At 41.9% G+C, this 20,995-nt stretch overlaps 1 protein-coding gene across 1 annotated transcript in view; it reads right to left on the reverse strand.

The window, feature by feature from the left end:
- Positions 1-372: 372 nt before the first annotated feature.
- The window catches only part of Endod1 (endonuclease domain containing 1), a 30,362-nt gene continuing 9,739 nt past the window's right edge, over positions 373-20,995 (reverse strand). Inside the window, exon 2 of the mRNA XM_076843855.2 lies at positions 373-4,000. Coding sequence (XP_076699970.2) covers positions 2,798-4,000 — 1,203 coding nt within the window. The 3' untranslated portion in view covers positions 373-2,797. The remainder of the gene's footprint in view (positions 4,001-20,995) is intronic.

A 20,995-nucleotide genomic window follows, 5' to 3' on the forward strand; every position in this document is an offset into this window, starting at 1 on the left:
ATGAATGATTGAAGAATGAAGAATGCTTCACTTTCACTCCTTCTCCCAACTCCCTAATCTACAATTTGCTGAAAGTACTGATGCTGAGTGAGAAGCTAACGTTCAAAAGGCACAATGGAAAAGAGGAGTCCAAAGGCATGACTGATCCATAGACCAAAAAAAAAAAAAAAAAAAAAATCAGGCTCCATAAATGAGTAAGAGTGGTGAACTTCCCCGAGGGCCTAAGAACAGAACAAAGACACAGCAGAATCTTCAAGCCAGAGGTTCAGTAACCCAAACTCCTACCTAAGAGTTCCCAAAGTTTGGAACAAGCCAGCAGTCTAGTACCTGGTGGAGCTTCAAGACCAACACAACCAGTTCCAGTGAACTAGAGGTACAGTTAACACTATTGGTCCAGAGTAAAGGGCCTCAGCCACCTAACCTCATGAATATTTTTTCATTTTTCCTTCTAAGGTCTCAAAAAATGTCCTGAAAGTCTAAATAAATAGACAATAAAGAAATGACTGTGGAAAAGAAGAAGACATTTCCAAATGGTTTTCAAGAAGCAGTTTGGATGTCCTATTCTTTGCGTGATGCTAAGTGACTCAAACTGCCATAGATGCTTCTCAGTTTTCAAATTTGGACATTCCGGTATGCAAATATGTACTATAAGGGAAAACAGGTTACGTGAAATGCAATAAGCACGATGTCCCATATGGATGACAATCATTTTCATTTATTTCATTTTATTTATTGAGCATCTGAAAGCATTGCACATGCTAAATTCGGGGCCTAGAGCCTGTTTGGTGGATGAGAAAATCCTGCTTATGGTTTGAGGAGATAGTTGAGTGACAGTACACTTTTCCATATCTGCCATCCTAGGTGTAATGGGGCAACACTGGCTCCTGCTTTGCTCTCAGCTAGTCATAAAACTGAGAACAAGTCTGTTGCCTCCCTGTGCCTCAAGCTCTTCATGAGTTCTGTCTCTCTGGTCACTTCTAAGATTCCCTTTCTTTCATCCGGCAGGATTCTTGACCTGATGTACCAAGGCAAATCTTAACCCTCCCCTTTACCCATAGAAAAGTGTAGGCAAATACTGCTTTGGACTCTTGGATAAATCAAGTGTCATCTGTCCCTAACATGTTCCATTCTTGTACTCACCCTCCTAACCTTGTATCAAAAATTGATCAGTTTGGCAGCCTGCTGGCCCCTGCTTCACTCTGGGTGCAACTCAACTCTTTTTCTACAAAGTGTACCTCTTGCTACACTCTTTCTCATCCAGCTCTGTTACCTTTCTAGACTCCTAACTTTTGCATCTAACTTTCTGATGATTCATGGGCTATACCAAGTTCAGTATTTCACCACCGTGTCCCTTTCCTAGTCACAGAAACTCTTTAGAACACTCAGAAAAATCCAGATGACTGTACTAGCTGTGGAAGGCAAAGCAAAATCTGATTCTTATTGTTACCATTTTTAGTGCAAGACTTAAAATGAAAAGTGCTTGATCAAAAATGGGAATGGCTTTCAAATTTCACCTGCATTTCTAGCCTCAAACACACTATAAAAATAATTTCCTGGGGCTGGGGATGTGGTTCAAGCAGTAACGTGCTCGCCTGGCATGCACGGGGTGCTGGGTTTGATACTCAGCACCACATAAAAATAAAATAAAGATGTTGTGTCCACCGAAAACTGAAAAATAAATATTAAAAAATTTTTTTTCTCTCTCTCTCTTTAAAAAAAACATAATTTCCTAAGAGTTAAGATTCTTAAGTATTTATATGCATAAAATTTTCCCCAGGATGGCCAGAATATTTTTTTATTTTTGTATTTCAATATGGATATACCATAACAATTATTTAAGGAGAGAAGTCAAACAGTTTTTCTGTATTGCATACTTACTTGATACATTAAAAAGATGTAGTACGTTTCAGAGTATAAATTTTCATATTATTTAACATGTAGACCTTTGAGCTCAGTCTTGTCAGCCAGCGATTTAATATACATCAAGTTAATCCAAGCTTGGCTGAGGATATCCTTGGTTCTGCTGCATCCACTTAAGAGCACAGCTGTTACCCTTGTGTTCCCTTTTTTACACCTGAGGGGCTGTATTTACTCCATTCAAGGCTGCATCCAAAATTTGTTATGCCACAATTGGCATAAAATGCTTATCATTATCTAAAATAAAAATGCAATCTTCAACTTTGGAAGAAAATAAAACTCTAAAGGTTCTTGAGAACCATGGAAAGCTAAGAGACATCACAGGTTTTATATCTCTAAAGAAGCTATTTCAATGGAAAAGCATCCTCTGCACTTTCCCAAGGTCAGCTGAGTTGGGGAGAAGGACAAGCAAAGGCTCAGAAATTGTCTGAGGATATTTAGATCAGTTCTGCCTTAAATCTCAAAGTATAATGAGAAGAACAAGGTTTCTTTTTCCTTTTCTCAGAAAGCTTTTGGTTAAAAGTTATCCTAATGCTTCATTTCCCTGTAATTTTTACTTATCACAAATGCACATCAGAATGTTTCAGGTGTTTTACTCTGTATTAGTGAATCACTGAAGTTATTAATGGCTTGCAAGTTTCAAATATCTCTAGAGCTACACTGCAGATTCCCATACCTAACCCCACCCTGAGCATTTCTCTTGGGTCATCTAAATTGCATCATATTTCTTTGCAAAAATAGGTGAACATCCTCATCGAGAGCCAAAATATAATGACAATTAACAGTGATAGAAACCCATTGTAAAAACAAAATATTCCAGCTTTCTCTATTAAAAAAAGATCAAATTCACTCTGACTAGATACTATTTATTTTTTGAATTCTATAACTCCCCAGAATTGTCAAAAGTAACCTTGTAGCCAATCCGCTTGAAAACACTAAAAACAACCTGAAATAGGCCACCCATAGTGCCAAATGCAGTCTCAAACAGCAGAGCAATAGTGCCACCAATTCCCATGGCAATGTCCTTGCACACGACTGGAAGTGCACCCACAGTGTACACAGGGAAAGTGGCTACATCCACAAGGATTCGGAGAGGGATGCTCAGAACACGGCAAACGGTCTTCAGCAGACAACAAAGGATCCGAAGAATGGCTCTTATGACCTTGACCAGGACCTTGAGCACCTTCCAGGGTATGCTCACCAACTCTTCTCCAATAGCCAAGAAGTATGAGATGATAGCCGAGCCCAGGCTGTAAAGGCAACTTTCTATGCCATCAACCACCTGCTTGGTAACATACCACAGGAAATAGACAGTGTTCTTCAGGATTTCCACCACAAGATAATAAATTAATTGGAAAAACATGATGAATGGGGTAGCAATGCAACCTATGAGTTTTCCCAAAAAGCTACTACTTCCCTCAGGTGTCTCTGGAGGCAGCAGGGCAGACCTCTTGCTCTTGGTGCTGGGAAGGGGACTAGAGCTTTCTTGAGATTGCACCATTCGCTCCTCATCCTGGACTTGATTAACCATTTCGAGGATCTTTTTCATTTTCTCTGTGTCTTGCTCAGTCCCACCACAGTTGTTCTGGAAAAGCTGAGGGTTAAATGGAAGCAGTTTCTCGAGGTCTTTCACCATCACATCTTCGATGATGTCACGGTCCCCGGTATGCTTGACAAAGCCCATGGCCCAGCCTCCTCCAGGGGCAGCACAACAGGCTGCCAGCCAGACAAACTCAGGGATAGTCACTTTGTCTTTAACTTTGCTGCCTGAGGGCACTGCACCTGTGATGATATACAGGTCCTCCCCATTGCCACAGTGCGGGACTAAGGCCTGGTCCACCAGGCTGTTGAGATTCATGTACCATCGTTCTTGGAAGGACTGGGTCATGGGAACTGAATTTGTGAGAGTGAATGTGGCCATCTGGAGATCACTGCTGAGGGTGAAGGGGTACAGCTGTCCTCTTTGATAAACAGAATCAAGGTAATCTGTATTCAAGGCTTGCTTGCTTCCCAGATTGTTCACAGAGGTGATGGCCTCGGCCTCATTCATCACCTCCTCAAGGCTGCTGTGGGGGTCATCGATCTGCAAGAAGAAAACAGATGCTGAGATGCATCCCCATCCAGAGCAGAGGGTACACAGTTGGATAATTCCACTAAGACTCTGGGAAAGTCCCTATTACTCTAACATTTCTAAAGCTGAGTTTGGAAAGACTTGGTGCTCAGATACACATACATTGCATTCTAGTATTTCACAATCCTGGAATTTGAAAGCATCCTTCAAAAAGGTTGTTTTCTATTTTACTCCTTGTATGTTTCCCCGTCCCTGATCTGCAGCTCCATGCCCTCACTCACACACATAAACACACAAAGCTGTGGCATCTCCCCCCCCCGCCTAGGAATGAACCCAGAGTCTTATACACATTAGCACCTACTCTACCACTATGTTACAAGCCAGCCCATGGCATTCTTTTTGAATCTCCTCAACTTTTAGGAATTTCATAGTTCTTTTTTGGAATATTTCCCCATGAGATTCAAAGTAATTTTAAAAACAAAAAAAAAAAAAAAAAGAGAAGAGAATAGATCTCAAAAGGCCCATAAAAATCAGAAATGCACTCAAGAATTATGTCAATGCTGCCTGCAATTTAATGCACAGGTTCCTCACAAATACTTACAATTTTAGGATGTATAAAACCAACTGCTGTAATCAGACCATTTAAACCAAATGGGAGGAAAACATAATTTGTTGTCAATTATTAGATATCAGACAAAGCTCAAATTCAAATTAGACTAACTGCTGTTTGAGATCAGAATTAACCAAGGACTATATTTTTATTTCCCAAATTAAACTGTAAATTACTTGACACCAGGGGCCCTGTACAGTCTCCATAGAATCCAGCTCAAGGCCTGACACACACAGTATCCAGCTCAAAGCCAATTCTTATTCATGTTCAGGCCCTGAGATGCTCATCATTGCAGCATTTATAATAGCAGGTGAGAGAACAAATCCACATTTGCAAAAACAAAACAAGTTAAATAAATAATGTTATATTCATCAAACAAATATCTCAAATCCATTAAAAAGCATTTATAATTATAGTAAGTTTACAGTGGTAGGAAACTATATGCTATGATGTTGAAAGCAAAATGAAAAATATAAAATTCAATGATCATTTTTTAAAAAAAAAAGCCAAAAATATGCAACAATAATCTTTGGAAGCAGACACAAGAAGCCAATAGTGGTTGTTTGCTTCTTGGGGATGCAAATGATGCTTTTTTTTTTGTTTCCTCTAGATGTTCTTGTTTACCTCTCTGTACTTCCCCTACCTACATCAAACCATAAATTATTTATAATATATGTAATTTTAAAAGGAAATCAACAAACAATTAAAATAATTTAATGCACAGGTTCCTAGGGAATTGACTCCCTAGTACTGGTGTCACTCACTAAATCCATCCTACAACCCCCCAGTGTAATCAAAGCCACAGGAATTGTGTTGTACCTCCCATCTGGGAACAGCACAACCCCACATTTTTCCATCTCTGCAGTGGCAGGTGCAGGCCCTCCCTCTCATACATGCTCATGTAGGAGTAGGGAGGGCAATGGATGAGTGATTTGTCTTGAAACAGGAATATCTGCTGAAGCCTAATGGAGTAACCCACAGGTTGAGCTACTCACTCACTCCACTCTTCCCCCAATCTTAGATGGAGCAATGATCCTAGACGCTCTCCACTCCCACCACCTCCCCTGTAAGACAGATAAGAAACTCATTCATTTTGCAAATCTCCTATCTCTGCCCAGCTGAAAGATATACCCCAAGGAAATATTCACTTCATACCTAAATCATGAGATCAAGATATGGCAGAGTTAAGATCCATGAGGCCTTGGGTATAAGATGGTTACTAGGGCATTCTGACTGTATTTAACCTGGTGTAATGTCTTCAGCTGTTCTAGGGGAACTCTGGAGATGGTTTCTGAATTGGCGCCCTGTGACAGAGCAGAGGCAGCATTGCCAAAGTGCCTTCATCACAAGGACCACCCACTGGTGAAATGGTGCCCACAAGAATAGTTGGCAGGCCTGGGACCAGAGCAAAGACAGGGATTCTTGGATGAGGAAAGGGAAAGAAGCAAAGTGAGGGAGGCAAGAGAAGAAAAGGGAAAAATAGAAAAGGGAAGAAAAATGGGTGGTGGGGGGGAGGAAGGCAGGCAGGCATGTAGAATCCTGTTCTTAGGCAGAAACCAGGATACTGGGTTGACTCCCAAACTGCAGAACATGATCTCTGGGTTGCTACAGTCAGAGGAGGCTAAGCTGGGTGCTTCTACATTCTCTCAGTTCACTTGGGTTCATGGGGCTACAGATTTCTTCTGCAGTCAAGCACCTAGCAACCAGGTTAAGACTCTTGCCGAGGTGCCTGGGAAGGTCAGGGCCCAATTCCACACTGGGCCCATGTGCTCCTCTGAGCAGCCCTTCCTATGAATAACTAATGAAACTATATGTACTGGACATGTTGGAGGTAGAAAGCACATCTTCCCTCCCCTTCCCTCTGACTTTATCAGAACCCCATATCCATGATCACTATATTGTTACAAACCCTAGATTTGACGATAATATCATGTCAAAAATAGAGACAGAATGCCTGGATAGTCTACCTACATACTAATGTGGGAGGTGTTGGAGACTAATATTCTTTGAATTATACCTTAAATATTTTTAATATAATATACAGAAGGCGTTTTGAACTTACTTTTCAGATGGTGGAACTAAGACACAGAAAAATTAAGTAACTTTTTAGTCATCCAATAATGATCAGCAGGATTAGGATTTGAACTGGGGTCTTGCCTTAAGCATGTGTCACTAAGCCATACCATTTCCCATCATCTTCATGGACATAGCTCTACAGTTTCCTCTATCAGAAAGTAGGGAAAAAATGACCACACTGTCTGCAATTCCATCTTCTCTCTAGAAGTAGGCACTGTTCCTGTTAGCACCTCCCTTGACAGTTGCCCTTTCCTTCTTCACACCAGCAAAGGTAACACAGAAGAGCAAGCATCCGGGCACAGTAGACCTTCTGAGGAAAAATCAGAAAATCAGCCCCATCACAATCTCCTCCACTCCCACTCCACAGGGTGAATTAAACAGGAAAGGGACTCTATGTAACCAAGGTGACCTAGGTAAATTATATAGCTTAACGGACTCTGGTTGGTGTTCCTTAAGACCTTCTATTTTCAAGGAACAAAGACTCATTATAGTTTCTCCCTATAATGATGGGTTCATTAGAAGGATAAAAGGCACAGAAACCCAAGAAAAGTTTAAATAACAGGGTCCACAAAGACCCAGGAATTGTGGTGTACCTCTACTGCTGGAAATGGAAATGGATTCCAGGCAGTGCAAGAGAATTTGGGCAGAAGGTGTATGCTTGAGACTAATTAGACACTACTGCCTGCCTTTGAGAGACAGTCACACTTGACCTGTCAGCTGTCCTCTTTCCCTCCCACCTGGATTTGCCCCCTATTTCTTCCTGCACAGCTCTTTTCTTCTCCAGGGCTGCTTCTTACACTTGATCGCTGTTCATTCATAATCTGAGCTTGCACAGGGACCACTATGCACTCTCTAGCCACTTGACATATCGTTAACCTTCCATTTTAGCCTCTTCTGTTACTTAATTTCCTACTTAAATGCTAAAAAGACAGAGTCCGATTTCCTCAGCTCTTCATTTCATATCAGGCCATGACAAACAGGCTGTCCTTGAGTCCAATGCCCACCTCTGTCCATCAGCCCTGTGTTGAGTGTTGGAGAAAGAACTCTGGTGGTCTGCATAAGGCTGCTCCTCCACTGGGAACCCTGGTGGTATCAGCACTGTAGACTTGGCTTGTCTGCTCATGGCCCTGGAGCAACATACTGAAGGGGGCAAATTAATGTGTATTTCACTACAAAACTAAACATAAACTAAAAACTAGGGACATTTCCCAAGGTTTATCTAATCCAGTATTACATCTCTGACAAAAATTATAGTAATGTTTCATAAGAAGATATGCTGATCTTCCATAAGCCTTCTATTCTCTCTTTGGAGAACCTTCTTAGATATACATCAAAGCCTCTCTCTCCTTTCTGTGTCATATCCTCTTTTTCCCATTTTAATCTCATTATCTCTCTATAATGCATTCTAGGTAGTTCCTCAGATATGGCTTCCAATTCACTGGCTCTCTTTAGCTATGCCTAGTCTTTTTTTGTGTGTGATGTTGGGATTGAACCCAGGGTCTTGTGTATGCAAGGCAAGCCAACGAGCTATATCCTCCTCCCTATGTTTAGTCTTTTTGAACTGTTTATGTAGATTTTTTCCCATTTCAATGACATTTTTCTTGCCTAGAATTTCTATTTCAAATTATTTCTCTCTAATTCTTTTTAACATTTCATTAGTTTAGACACAATTATTTTAAAGTCCCTTACAATATTTTCTATTTTATTTGTTTTTTCAGTTTATTTTGTTGCTTCTAACCAATTGTCTGATTTCAAGGTGGTGGGTATTTACAAGTGCTCTGCAGTTTTTGTTGCTGGGCTTGACTTCACAAGAGGCCCAGGGTGTTCTGTTGGTGGTGGGTGGGTGGGACAATAAGATTACTTATTGCAGTTGACTCTTAAGTTATCTTCCCAGTTCAGGGTTTCCACATAGAGAAGGCAGTGCAAATTTGAACCTACACAAAGGGAAGGTGCTGGCTTTAGGCTTAGGTTTGGAGGGTGCCATGTGTACACTCATGACATGGTGTAGATAGCTGCTTTCTATAACAACCTGTGAGTCGAGTTTACCTGCCTGGTTCACCAGTGCTGCAGCACCTTCCCAGCTCCCAGCTCCACCCGTGAGCTCAACTCCAGTTCCATGTCATGCACATGGTATGTGGCTTTGACTTCTGTCCCCAGGCATATCAGAGACCTAGTTCCTAATGTCTTTGTGATTTCCCACACATAACTTTGGCTATCTATTTTTTATATTTATGTCATCAAGAAGGAATTGCTTAAGTAGGAATTTAATTTTTTTAAAATAATATATTTTATCCAGCATTTCTGTGTGTTTTCAGTGGGAGAAAAAGAATTCCACATCTGTTAGGCCAGATGTCTTATCCATTGTCCTAGATTTAATGTCTCCTAAAGTATGCCTTTAAATTCACTGTAGATTTATTATCCCAAAATTTATCTACTTTGCTTAAATCTCTCTCTTTCTTTCTGTTTGTAGACTACCTCAGGATAAGTGTTTAGAATAAGCAGAGCAGCACTTCTTGGCACCTTTACTGATGGTGCCAAGAATGTTATAGGCTGAAGTCCTTCACCAAGGGCAGGGTACAGGGTCTCCCAGACCTGCCCTAAGCCACAGTGGCCAGTCTATAAACAATTTGATTCTGTTTTCCTGCTAACTCTTCTGCATTATCTACTACTTATAACTCTTTCATCTATTCATGATGCATTTCTGTTTTCTTGGAATTTATCTCCATTGATTTTATATTTTGTAACATGGAATCATCCACCAATATTGGACACTATATTATGAAGCCACTTTTCCACATCACTTATAAAATGATATTAAATCCCAGGACCTTTAAATATCCTACTAACTAATCTCCATTGAGAGAAATGCCTGTTAAAGCTAAACTGCCCTCTGGTTGACATCCAGTGTTTTAACACATGACAAAACTTTCTTCTGATTCCAAGATGACTGATATTCTAATGTAGCAGGAAATAAGGGTTGGGGCACCAAGATCTGGAAGCAACAATATTAATGGCGCCATGGTCCAGAGGAATAATTCCCAAATTCTGAGTCCCGAGTACAGCAAGGCTTTTACTTTTACAAGTAAGCAAGTTTTGGGTACCTCAAGGCAAAGGAGTTGGTGCAATTATATTGGAGGTGCACTCGACATTTGTTACATGGGCATATGCTTGTCAACAAACCTAGGGTCTCTTAGCTCATACAGCTTACAGACTTTTACTGCAGTAAGTCTAAAGGTGTTCTGTCCCTGCTGCAGTGTTTCCTGCTTCTACCACTGCAGTTATCTGTTATAGGTACCTGTTAGCAGCTGCTAGCCTCTATGGTTAAATGTCAGTAAGAAGAGCTGCTGTGTGTCAGCATGCAAAACTACAGCTTGTCAGCTCTTCAACTGCTTAAGTTTCCATCTGTCCTACCATGATAATACCTTTGTTAAAGAATCATGTAAAAGAAAATCTAAATAAAATTAGTAAGCCAGCTCCCCATCATTAACATGCTCACTACCTTCTACAACCGAGCACATGTTGATAAGCTCTTGTTTTCTGAGGGATGCCTGTGTGTGCTTGTGACTAAAATACCTCCCTAAGGTATGGAGACTTGATTTTTAATGGAAATAGTACTTGACAAAAACATTCAAGTATATTCTTTGCTACTGTCACTGAAAGGACAGATGTATTTTTTTTCTATGCTTTCTACAGTCATAGTTTAATGATCTGGTTATTGCAATTACAGTAAATTACTGACAACTCTGCTCCATAAAGACAAAAATAGACCTACGATGTAAGAAGTAATTTCAGATTACAATTTCTAGATTATACCTGTCCTTTTGCAATCTTAACTCTTTGGCTTCCCAGTAGAACCTCTGGAGGTAGGGGAACATACAAAGCTCTCTCTGTCTGATCCACCTCCTGGTGACCCAGTCCCTCTGGGCTGCTGATGTAATTTGATAGAGTTGCTGTATTTAATGGAAATTTTTTTTTCTAATCTCAACATGTTAAGTAGGTTTTAGAAAAATGAGCTGTCCCCATTCCACCAGCCTCATGCTCCATAAATAATCTTATAATAAATTCCTTTTCAAATTTAGTACCAAGAAAAACATTGCTTCTGTCAACAAGCTAGTCTGTTTTCTTATACCAAACAGTAAAAACTATTTAACCCCATGGGGTTTCTTTTTTGTTTCAGAATTAAATGAAGGGAGACATTCAATTTGGGGGATAATATACAAGTAATATTTAACAAATGGGATAGAAATTTGAAAAGGAGTACTGGAAGGGAAATAGTCATCAATATTTATTAAGCCTATATTATATGTGCCTAGCACTATAGAAAGAAGCATTGGAATTGGTGATGATAATAAAAGACAACGTTATTTGGGGTAAAAATGGGAGTTCATAACCCAATTGAGTCAAATGTATGAAAGATGATTATATCATGAGCTTTGTAATGTTTTGAACAACCAATAAAAAAAAAAAGACAACATTAATGAGTTCTATCTGCCAAATACTATGCTAAGAGCTTTACATGTACTGGATTAGTAAGTGACTGAGCTAATTATTCCCTCATCTAAACATAACAACTATGTGTTATTAGTATTGCCTTTTGATAGGTGAGGAAACTAAAGGTCATGAAGATTAAGTAACTTGCGCAAAGTCACACAGTTTGTATGTGGTGGGATCAGGTTGTAAACTAGGGAGGGGGTGCATAGGAGGAATAGAGGAACTCTAGATAGGGGAGAAGAGTGAGAGGAGAAGACAGGGGGCATGGGGTTAGAAATGATGGTGGAATGTAATGGACATTATTATCCAAAGTACATGTATGAAGACACAAATGGTGTGAATATACTTTGTATACAACCAGAGATATGCTATCATATATAAATAAAAAAATTAATTTAAAAAAGTACACCTAATAGCTAATGTCTTATATTCCTACAAATACATCTTCATATCAAGAGTGTCACATTTATTTATGGAAAGAAGATACAGATACAAAGTTAAATAGAAATTCAAGAGAAAAACAACAGCATAATAAAGGTTATATCCAACACTAAATAAATGATAGGGTAAAAAAGAATCTAATTTCAGTGGAAGGAAGGACATAATGATTATATTACGAGAAGACTTTTTGGGAAGAAAAAAAAAAACCTGAAGTAAGACTTAGAGGATGTGCTAGACTTTGATAGATCTACTGAAATCAAAAGGTCAGTAACGGTTTAGTAAGATTTCTACACAAAGGCTTAGAGGCAGGAACAAGCAGCCTGAGAAAATAGGACTCACAGTAGGAAAAGTGCAAGGTTTAATTGGAAACAACTGAACAAAAATTCAGAAAATATTGTTGCATCCCATTTACTCTTCACATAACCCAGAAGGTAGACATATGACCATGTGCTTTTCACACATGGGAAAAAAGAAACTCAGATAAGGGGGCAGCAATGAAGTCATCCAAAAAGTACATGGAAAAGCCAAGACTCAAGCCTCACTTGTCTGATTCTAAAGCTTCTAACCGTATGCCTGTAGCAGCACCAGCCAAGGAGTAAACTGAGAACCACATGTGGCCACCAAGAGAAGACAAGAAGAGGCAGGATGGAGCTGTGAGGATAGTAACCTGGTGTCATGTCAGAAGTAAAGACAGGAGAACACTTTGACCAGAGCCTGATCAACACTGTGTACCACCTTCCACAGTGGGAAATCAGAAGGATGGAAATAAAGGCCACGACTTGGATGACTAGGGATCAGTAGTGGCAGGGCTCAGCAGGTAGAAGTGAGTGGATTTTGGCAAAAAGAGGCTACAGAGTGGACCTCTTGTTTGGGAAGTCTTGGATAAGGGCAGGAGATCAACAGAAACTTGCCTTGAGAGACAAGGTTTTGCAGGGACAAATGAAAGGGCCATTGGGAGATTGAGGTTACTTGACTCTGTGCACAAAGGAGCACCTTAAAGCTGATTCTTGAGGCTCTAGAACAATTAGAGGGCAATGAACTGGAGGAGCAGGGAGCATGAAGTAGAGTGTTGTCCCCAAAGATTGCTGGGCTGCAAAATCCATACGAACCTCACGAGCCAGAGTCACACAGTGTAGATTTGCCATGGGGAGTTTGTCTCTGAGGAGGGAAAGGAGTTACTTCTTGATAATGATCCTCAGAAGCACAAAGATGGAGATTTGGGGCTTGTCAGCACCAACGCGGCTCACCAGCCTGCTCCACTCCTCTCTTCCTTCCGCCCACTCCTTCTAGCTCCTCTGAGGCTAGAATCACACCACCTTCAGAAGCATATTCTTTGACATACTTCAGAGACGTGGCAGATAAAAGGGAGCTCCTCTGAGGAGTTAGGAGTCGCAGCCAAGATCTCCAAGATCAGTCAGATGACTGTGCCATGGGGAAACAAAACAAGTGTAGCCCTGGGAATAGGCAGAGGATGACAGAATGTCCCAAACACAGGAAAGTTCTACAGAGGGCTAGGACGACTTGGGGGAAGAGAGGGGAGAGAAACTCTCAATGTGCCACTAAGGTCAGCTTTAAAGAAAACACACACACACACACACACACACACACACACACACACACACACGTACAATGCGGGCTTGACAGTCAAGAGAAAAGAGCTACCAGAGAGTGGGGAAATGAGCGTGCTACAGTGAGCTCCGTGGGTTTGCCCCTTGTATTTTTACATACTGAAGCCTCCTCAAGGGTTGGGATCATCTCTTGTATTTTTCTGTCTGCCTAACAAAGCTCTGCATGAAGCAGGTTCTTGGAAGATGATGATCATAAAGGCAACAATGGAATAAGAGGAGCGGAGAATAAGGACAAGTATATGGGGAACACATTGAAAGGGGCCAGTGTAGGCTGAGGGGACTCTCTTCTGAGACCATGGGAGGAGTAAAGGGTAAATGAGGGGCTGATATTGGTAAAATTCCTCAGGATGTGGTGGTCAGCATCTGCCATGGCAGCCAGGGGGCCTGAGCACAGGGAGATTAGGGAAGTTTTTGAGCCTCCTGAGGCCACTGTGCCAGGAAATTTGCAAAAGAGGAAAGAAGGGCTGCTGAGAAGAAAGGGGGCTCTGGGGAAGTCAGCAGAGACTGGAGGGGCCAGGCCAGCTCTGCCCAGGCCAGGGCTTCAGCTCTTGTACTTTTTGTGCCCCTGAAATGATTTGTAGCTCCGAGATAGTGGCAGAGTAAGAACTGATCTAGGTGCTGTGGTGGGTATGCAATATGGGAACTTTGTCAATGCAAACAGATCGAGGCTCCAGACCCAGGTGGACAGGGGCCGAGAGTTTCAGGTAATAACTAATGGCACTACTGTCGTGAAGGGACTGAGCAGGTACAGCTGAAGAGCAAGACGGGTTCAGAGGAAAAGGAAGGGGAGAAGGTTGGGAAGAAGGAGGAGTGCATCAGCAGGAGGAGGGGCCAGGCATGACCCAGTGGGTGGTAGGCAGCTGGCAGGAGTGCAGACAGAGCCCAGGAGCACAGGATGCAAGTGAGTGGGCAATGTCAGAAGGAAGACTACCAAAGACAAAGGCCATGGTGGTCTGTCACTGAATATGTTTATCCATCTGTCTGTCCCACTAAATTCAAGGGTCAGGACTAGTGTCAGTTTGTTCTGCTCCCATACCTGGCAAGATGGCCCTGCACATTAGGAAGTAACTGGCATTTCTTAAAAGATGATCTCACTGGACTTCCACAACAATCTTCTGATGCACACAGGATTTCCTCCAATTTGCAGACAAGACTCTACTTCTGCCCCATGATCTACCACATGGAAAAGGTGGTCTTGATGAAGGATCATCAAAGCAGTTATTAAATTTGGCAATGAGTCACCATGGAGAGGGTGGAGTTTCCTTCCCCTGGAGAATTTTAAGCTGAGACTAGATAAGCACATGCAGGGGATGAGTCAGACAAGATCCTGTGGTCAGGAGAAGACCAAGCGAGCCCCTACCTAACGAACTCTGTGGGGGACAAAGAGCCTGTTTCCTTTGGGAGTTATTTTATTTTTCAACAAGATAAATAATAGAATGAACTGAACAATGGATGTTCCAATTTTGTTTCTGTGTGAATTATGGTGTGTGTGGATGCACAGAGATAGAAGAGATGCTATCACCTCTGCATCATTGGATAGACCTGGGAGCCCCTCCTTCCAAGGAACCCTGAGTAAAGCGGATGATCAGAACATCAGATAATCTTATCAGAGATGGATGGGGGCCTAAAGATCCTCTGAAGTCACATGGTGTAATAAACTAGGCCTGAGATCTGGGGAAGTCCAAGGAGAACCTCCTTACCATGGAGAATACTCAACCCAGCTAGGGAAAGAGCTGCTTTTAAGAAAAAAACAAAACACAAAAAATCAGCACAGCTGATTAAGACACTGGAGGAGGAATAAACCAGGAGGCCTTTCAGCTCTCAGGAAAGCATATCCCGACCCACCCATTTAAGAAAAAAAAACAAAACAAAAATCATCTTCTTGGCATCTAAAATATTCTTTACCCTCTTGGGAACAGAAACGGCTTTAGACAAATTATAGACAAATTAGAAGGATACTGATCCCCCCACCACCTTTTTTTTTTTTTTTTTCTTCTTTTAGGACACAGAAATGCAGAGCTTTTCATTTCCTGATTGGCCTCTGGCTCTAAGGATTGGCACTAAGGACTGCCGGCTGGTGCCCACCTTCCTCCCAGTGAATCACCTTCCTCTGGGCTCCCAGGCCACACACCTTCCTGCTTTGGGAAGAACGAGGCCTTTCCAGTGCTGGCCTGAGGGGTGCATATCCAGGGGAACCCAGGGGGTGAACTGTGCGGACGTAGACAGAGGAAGGGTATCCACTTCCATCTCAGACTTTTCTTTTTCTTGAAAATTTGAAACATTAAAAAAAAAAAATCCTCTTTTTTTTTTTTTTTAATGCACCAACTCTAATTTGGCAATAAAATCCACCAAGAAATCCCTGAGGGTAGGCCAAGGGGGGCCACCAGGGCAAAGAGACTCCCCTCCAGGGGGACTCCTCTGGCTGCTCCTTTCACAGTGAGTTTCCAATGAAGCCTAGGAAAAGGCCTTACTCCTTTAAGACCTTTCCAGAGGGCAGAACCTTCTCAGGTTACATCATCCTGGTCCTCTTGGGTTTCCTTCCTCATTACTCACAAGAAGCCTGTTTTCCACTCTGGATTCCGCTTTCTTTTCCAGAGCAATTATTCTCAGTATTTACTAGGTGGAACAGAATTCAGAAAAGTCAGTTAAATTGAGAAGTCTCCATTTCTAATTTTTTCCACCTTCTGAGTTCAGACAAGACCAAAGGTTCTTATGCCTGGCTGCACATTAAAGCTACCTGGAAGCTTTAAAAATACCGTCAGCCTCACCCAAGCCTCTTAAATCAGAGTAATAAATAATAAAAAGAGCCCCACCAGGATGGTTTTAAAGTTACCCAGGTGGTTCTGATATGATTCCAAATTAGAAGCCACTGGGCTAGGCCTTTGTCAGATTCCCATTTATTGCTCTTTGATGGGATAAGTCACTCCTTGACAGCCACTACAGAAAATTAGCAATGTCTCCTTAAATCAATGATAATCAAAATTCAATTTGTATCAGAAGAATGCTGGCCCTTGTTAAACATGCAGATTCTTGTAAGTCACAACAGAGATATGTGCAGCAGACCTGGGGGTTTAACCTAATATGCATTCTAACCTCTACCCTAGGTGGCACTGATGAGGGGTTGGGGATCCATGAGCCCCACAATGAAAAACAAAAGTTGTAATCATCCTGGGGAGTGCCCTGGCTGAGCAGTATCCACAGACTGCAAGGGCTGTGACAATAATGCCACAGTAGGAGAAAAATACTGTAGGCCATATGGATCATCCACCTATTAGATTAACTAATAATTTGGTCATATAACTTGTATAAACTGGGCAAAGCAGCACACTCCTCGGGAGGCTGAGGCAGGAGGCTCACGAGTTCAAAGCCAGCCTCAGCAACAGCGAGGAGCTAAAGCAACTCAGTGAGACCCTGTCGCTAAATAAAACACAAAATAGGGATGGGGATGTGGCTCAGTGATTGAGTGCCCCAAGTTCAATTCCCAGTACCAAAAAAAAAAAAAAAAAGAATGTACAAATATGGATTTCCTGCCTTATTCATACATGGACTGAAAAGTCCATCTGTGCTATTTATACTCTTTTGAATTTTAACATCTTTAACAGTATCCTATAGTAATAGTCCCAATTAATAATAAACTGGCACATTCATGACCGTTCCCCCCAAATTCCTTCAACCTCATCTCTCAAACCTTCTTTTATATTCAATCAAAACAGGTCATTCCCAGCTCCCTGTCATGCCACTTCTGTGGATGGAATGCCAACACTCCTGGTTCCCTCTGTGCAGTGGTTCTGCCCCCACTGGCTGGGGGTGCCTTACACATTTCTTCTCTGCTACCTAAATCCCCCCCGGGTGTTCAGATCGAGCTCCAGGCTCGAGGTTCCACTGCACTGTCTCTTTTGCTTTCAAGATCCAGACTCCTCAGCCTTGCTCTGAGTACTCGGAGGCTGACTTCCAGGACTGTATCATCTGAATTCTCTTAAAGGTAGGAAAAGAGAGAGAGTCTTGCTCATCCCCTCCCTGCCTGGCTGTGTGGTTTCTCTCTGCCACAGTTCTCACCAAACTCCACCTCTCACAGCTTCCCGCCAGGGCTAGTCCCTAGGCACTTGACCATACCTTGCTGGCTCTTTCAGTTCTCTCTAAATAGTTTCTTCATTACATTTCATTTTTTAAACTATTTGAGTTCCATCTGCTTCTCTAGCCAGGATCTTGGCTGATATAAGCTCAGTGAAATCTTTTCCTGGGTCCCAACTCTCCCAGTCCTGAGAAATCACATCAGCAGTGGAGTTTTTCTAACATGATCTCTGAAGACACATGACCCCTCCTACCCACCTCCATGCCAGTCACAAGCAATGGCCACTCAATTGGTCAGCTACCATCAGCCTGGCTTTTCTCTAAGAAACTCAGAGATGAACAACAGTCAGTGAAGGGTGCACAGACTCCAGAGACAGCTCAGAGTTGGCAGCAAGGCTGACATGTGGGAAAGCAGAGCTGTTTAAAAGAAAAGAGACAGAAGGAGAGTGGGCACAGGACCCGGAACACTTTGTGACCATTTTTTTTCTGGAAGTTTTCCGGCTCTGCTTCCTTTGAGAACCATCTCTTTTCCCGTGCCTGTAAATTTTACAGGGCTATCTTAAAACAGCCCTGCCCTTCACCTGATTGGCTTGGGTACATGCATGATTCATGTATCAAGAAGCCTGAAATATGGGAGCCCTATTCTTACCAGAACCCAGTAAGCCCCTGAGAGAACTGGGACAAGGGACTACCAGGCAATGGAACCATCTAGATAACAGGATTAAAACTGGGGAATAGATGAAGAGACAAGTTGTCTTGGTGCCAGAAGTCTGGAAGCAGATCAGCAAGACATCCCAGGGAACAGAGAAGGAATTTCTACCAAAATTTCCAAAAGAGAAGAGTTCAATGGATAACAATAACAGGATCATGCAGAGCAGCTGATTCCACAGAAAAGGCTTAAACCAGTCATTGTCAAGGTGACGAGAGAGCAGGAGTATGTAAAACAAGGGCACTTCAGCAATGTCTATGGGTCAGCCCTGGGAGTTTGGCACATGCATCCTGGTTGTGTCTAAGGCACACGTGGTGTGGGAAGAGAAGGTTACTTTTTTGTTCATTAAAGTTAACGTTACAATTGAGTGCTTCACACAGTGTAGAGTGACCTCTGCACACACTGCCTCACTGAATCTTCCTCGAGTCTCTCTAGGATAGGGACAATTTACTAGCCCCATGCTACAGATAGTGAATTGGGCTCCCTATCAATCTGGTTTAGTACAGAACACCAGTTTAGAGATGTAGAGATCTGTCAACTCTACCACTTACTGGCCTTGTGACTTTGGACAGACCAGTGATTCCCTGGGTATCTGAGTTCTCTTTATACAAGGAAAAGGATGATGCCTCTATCTGCAAGAACACAAGAAGGAGAAAGAGGGTTGCATCGTTTTGAGCCAACTGTAAGTTATATATGACATATTCGTGGAAGAAAAATGTGAGGAAGTAGACTTTTCATTTGAAGTCCCCAGGTCTTCTATTTCTAAATTAAAATGCTTAATGAAATAAATTATTTATGTGCAAACTCATCCATTAATAGGGTCCCCACCTTCTCCAAGTCCATGAGTTGACAATTGTTTAAGGAGTTTGCTTATTGTGGTCTCACAGACTTTGATAACTAGAATAAAGAGTATGAAATAGTACATGTGTCTTTAGGTAGGTGGGATGAAAATTTCTGGAATGTTTTATATATACATGCACACACTGAAGACTGGCTATCTGTGAGAAGTGGGATCTTTTATATACTCTAAAATGTTCAAAAATATTTTTACCATGAGGATGTTACTTTCATAATCATAAAAATATAAATATCATAAATAACAACCACCACCACTATAATAAAAAGTTTAGTTGAAAATTGTCCACAGTTCAACATCTAAGGTTATAATAGAAACAGGATTACTGTTTAGCTTTCAAATGTCACTTCTACTATAAGTGCACATTTGCCAAGTGTCCAACATTCAATACTTGTTGACTGTTATTTACATTCTAAGCACTATTATGTAGCTAGTTGGCAAATGAAAGCTCATGAGCCAAATCCAACCTACCACCTCTTTTTCATAAGTAAAGTTTTCTTATGTTGACTGTGGCTGTTTTTGTGCTAAAACAGCATAGCTGAATAGTTGCAGAAGATTATATAGCCTGCAAAGCCTAAAATGTTTGCTATTTGGCATTTATGAAAAAAGTTTGCCATGCCCTGTTAGATAAGGAGGATTCAATGATGAGCAATGAGAGTCCTGGCCCTACCTTGATGGAAGTTATGAGTCTATTCAATTGGCACGCAATTAGCTACAGAAATAGATATGTAATTGCAACATACAGGCAAAGTGTTAGGTGCTACTGCAGAGTATTAGGGGCAGTTGGCCTAGGTGGGAATAGCATGAAAAGCTACAAACAAACAAAATCCAGCAGGTACAAAGGCCCTGTGATGGGAGGGAACATGGACATTTAAAAAAGAAAAACAAAGAGGGGGGGGGAGAGAGAGAGAGAGAGAGAGAGAGAGAGAGAGAGAAGCCACAGTGGCCAGAGTGAAAGGCCTGACAAGCTTTTTCTCCAGAAAAAGCTGAAGAGGGAATGGTGGATCATTCTGGGGGCAGACTCTGGGGGCCATGATAAGGAGATGTGTCTTTTTATCTGGAGAGAAACAGGGCATTCTAAAGAGTTTCCACAGAGGCACGGGAGATACAAGGAGATGGATGTTAGGATTTCTCTAGCTTCAGAGTGGAGAACAGCCAGAGGACAACCAGGAGTGATAGGCTACATCAGCAGAAGGCTTTGCAGAGACTTGATAAGAGATGAGAGGAGCTTGGATTTGAGAGTAGAGAGAACAAAGATTACAGAAGTGAATTTGGACCAACTTAAGTGCAGAAAGTAAGGTCATTAACTATCCAAAAGAGTCCACATGTTCAAAGGAGTTCACTGTTATAGGGAGTACAATGGTGCCATATAAAATAGAAACATCCAAGAATGAGAAAATTTTTTTGTGTTTCATGAACTTTGTTGTTCTTTTCCCATGCTTTTTGCATTCCAAAACTGTGACCGTTTCCCTGTGTGGACCGGTCCCTTTAATCATGCATCCTGGTCCATTCAATCAACAAATTTGATTTGGATCAATTCCTTTTCTTGTTATTAGCATTAAGATAATGGCAAGCAGATTTCCAAAAACCAGACTGTCATTTCACAAACACAGGGAAGGTCTATTTGACAAGCTGCGCTGAAGTCAGGATTAAGGACAAAGGTAAGAACTTACAAAGGTGCAGGACTTAAGTTACTGCAGTCATAAAAGAAGAAAGAATGTTGGCACTTTCACAGGGGCAGGGGGTGGGAGGATTTCTGAGTTGGAGCAAAGTCCCTCTACTGTTGTCCCAAAGTAGAACTCACTGCATCACAGGGTCATAAAGTTTCACAGTGGTTTTACTTCCCTGAGGAGCCTGACTGGTGGCATCAAAGGGCTCCTGAACAGACTGAGGCTGAAGGGTGGATGAGTCCTGTGCCTCTGCTGAAGAGGTACAGCTTGGGAGGGTGTGGTTGGTCTGAACCCACCTCCCATGGCAGTGGGCATTCAGTCAGGAGCTGGGCTCTCCTCAGTCCTGTACCCCATGGCCAACCTAATAGCCTCTCCACACCCTTGTGGATACCAGACCGCATCCCCACCCTCTCATCTCTGTCATTCTCACTGAGAACTAGAGAACAATACTTGTT

Source organism: Callospermophilus lateralis, chromosome 2, assembly GCF_048772815.1.
Source record: "Callospermophilus lateralis isolate mCalLat2 chromosome 2, mCalLat2.hap1, whole genome shotgun sequence".
NCBI classification, from domain to species: Eukaryota; Metazoa; Chordata; class Mammalia; order Rodentia; family Sciuridae; genus Callospermophilus; species Callospermophilus lateralis.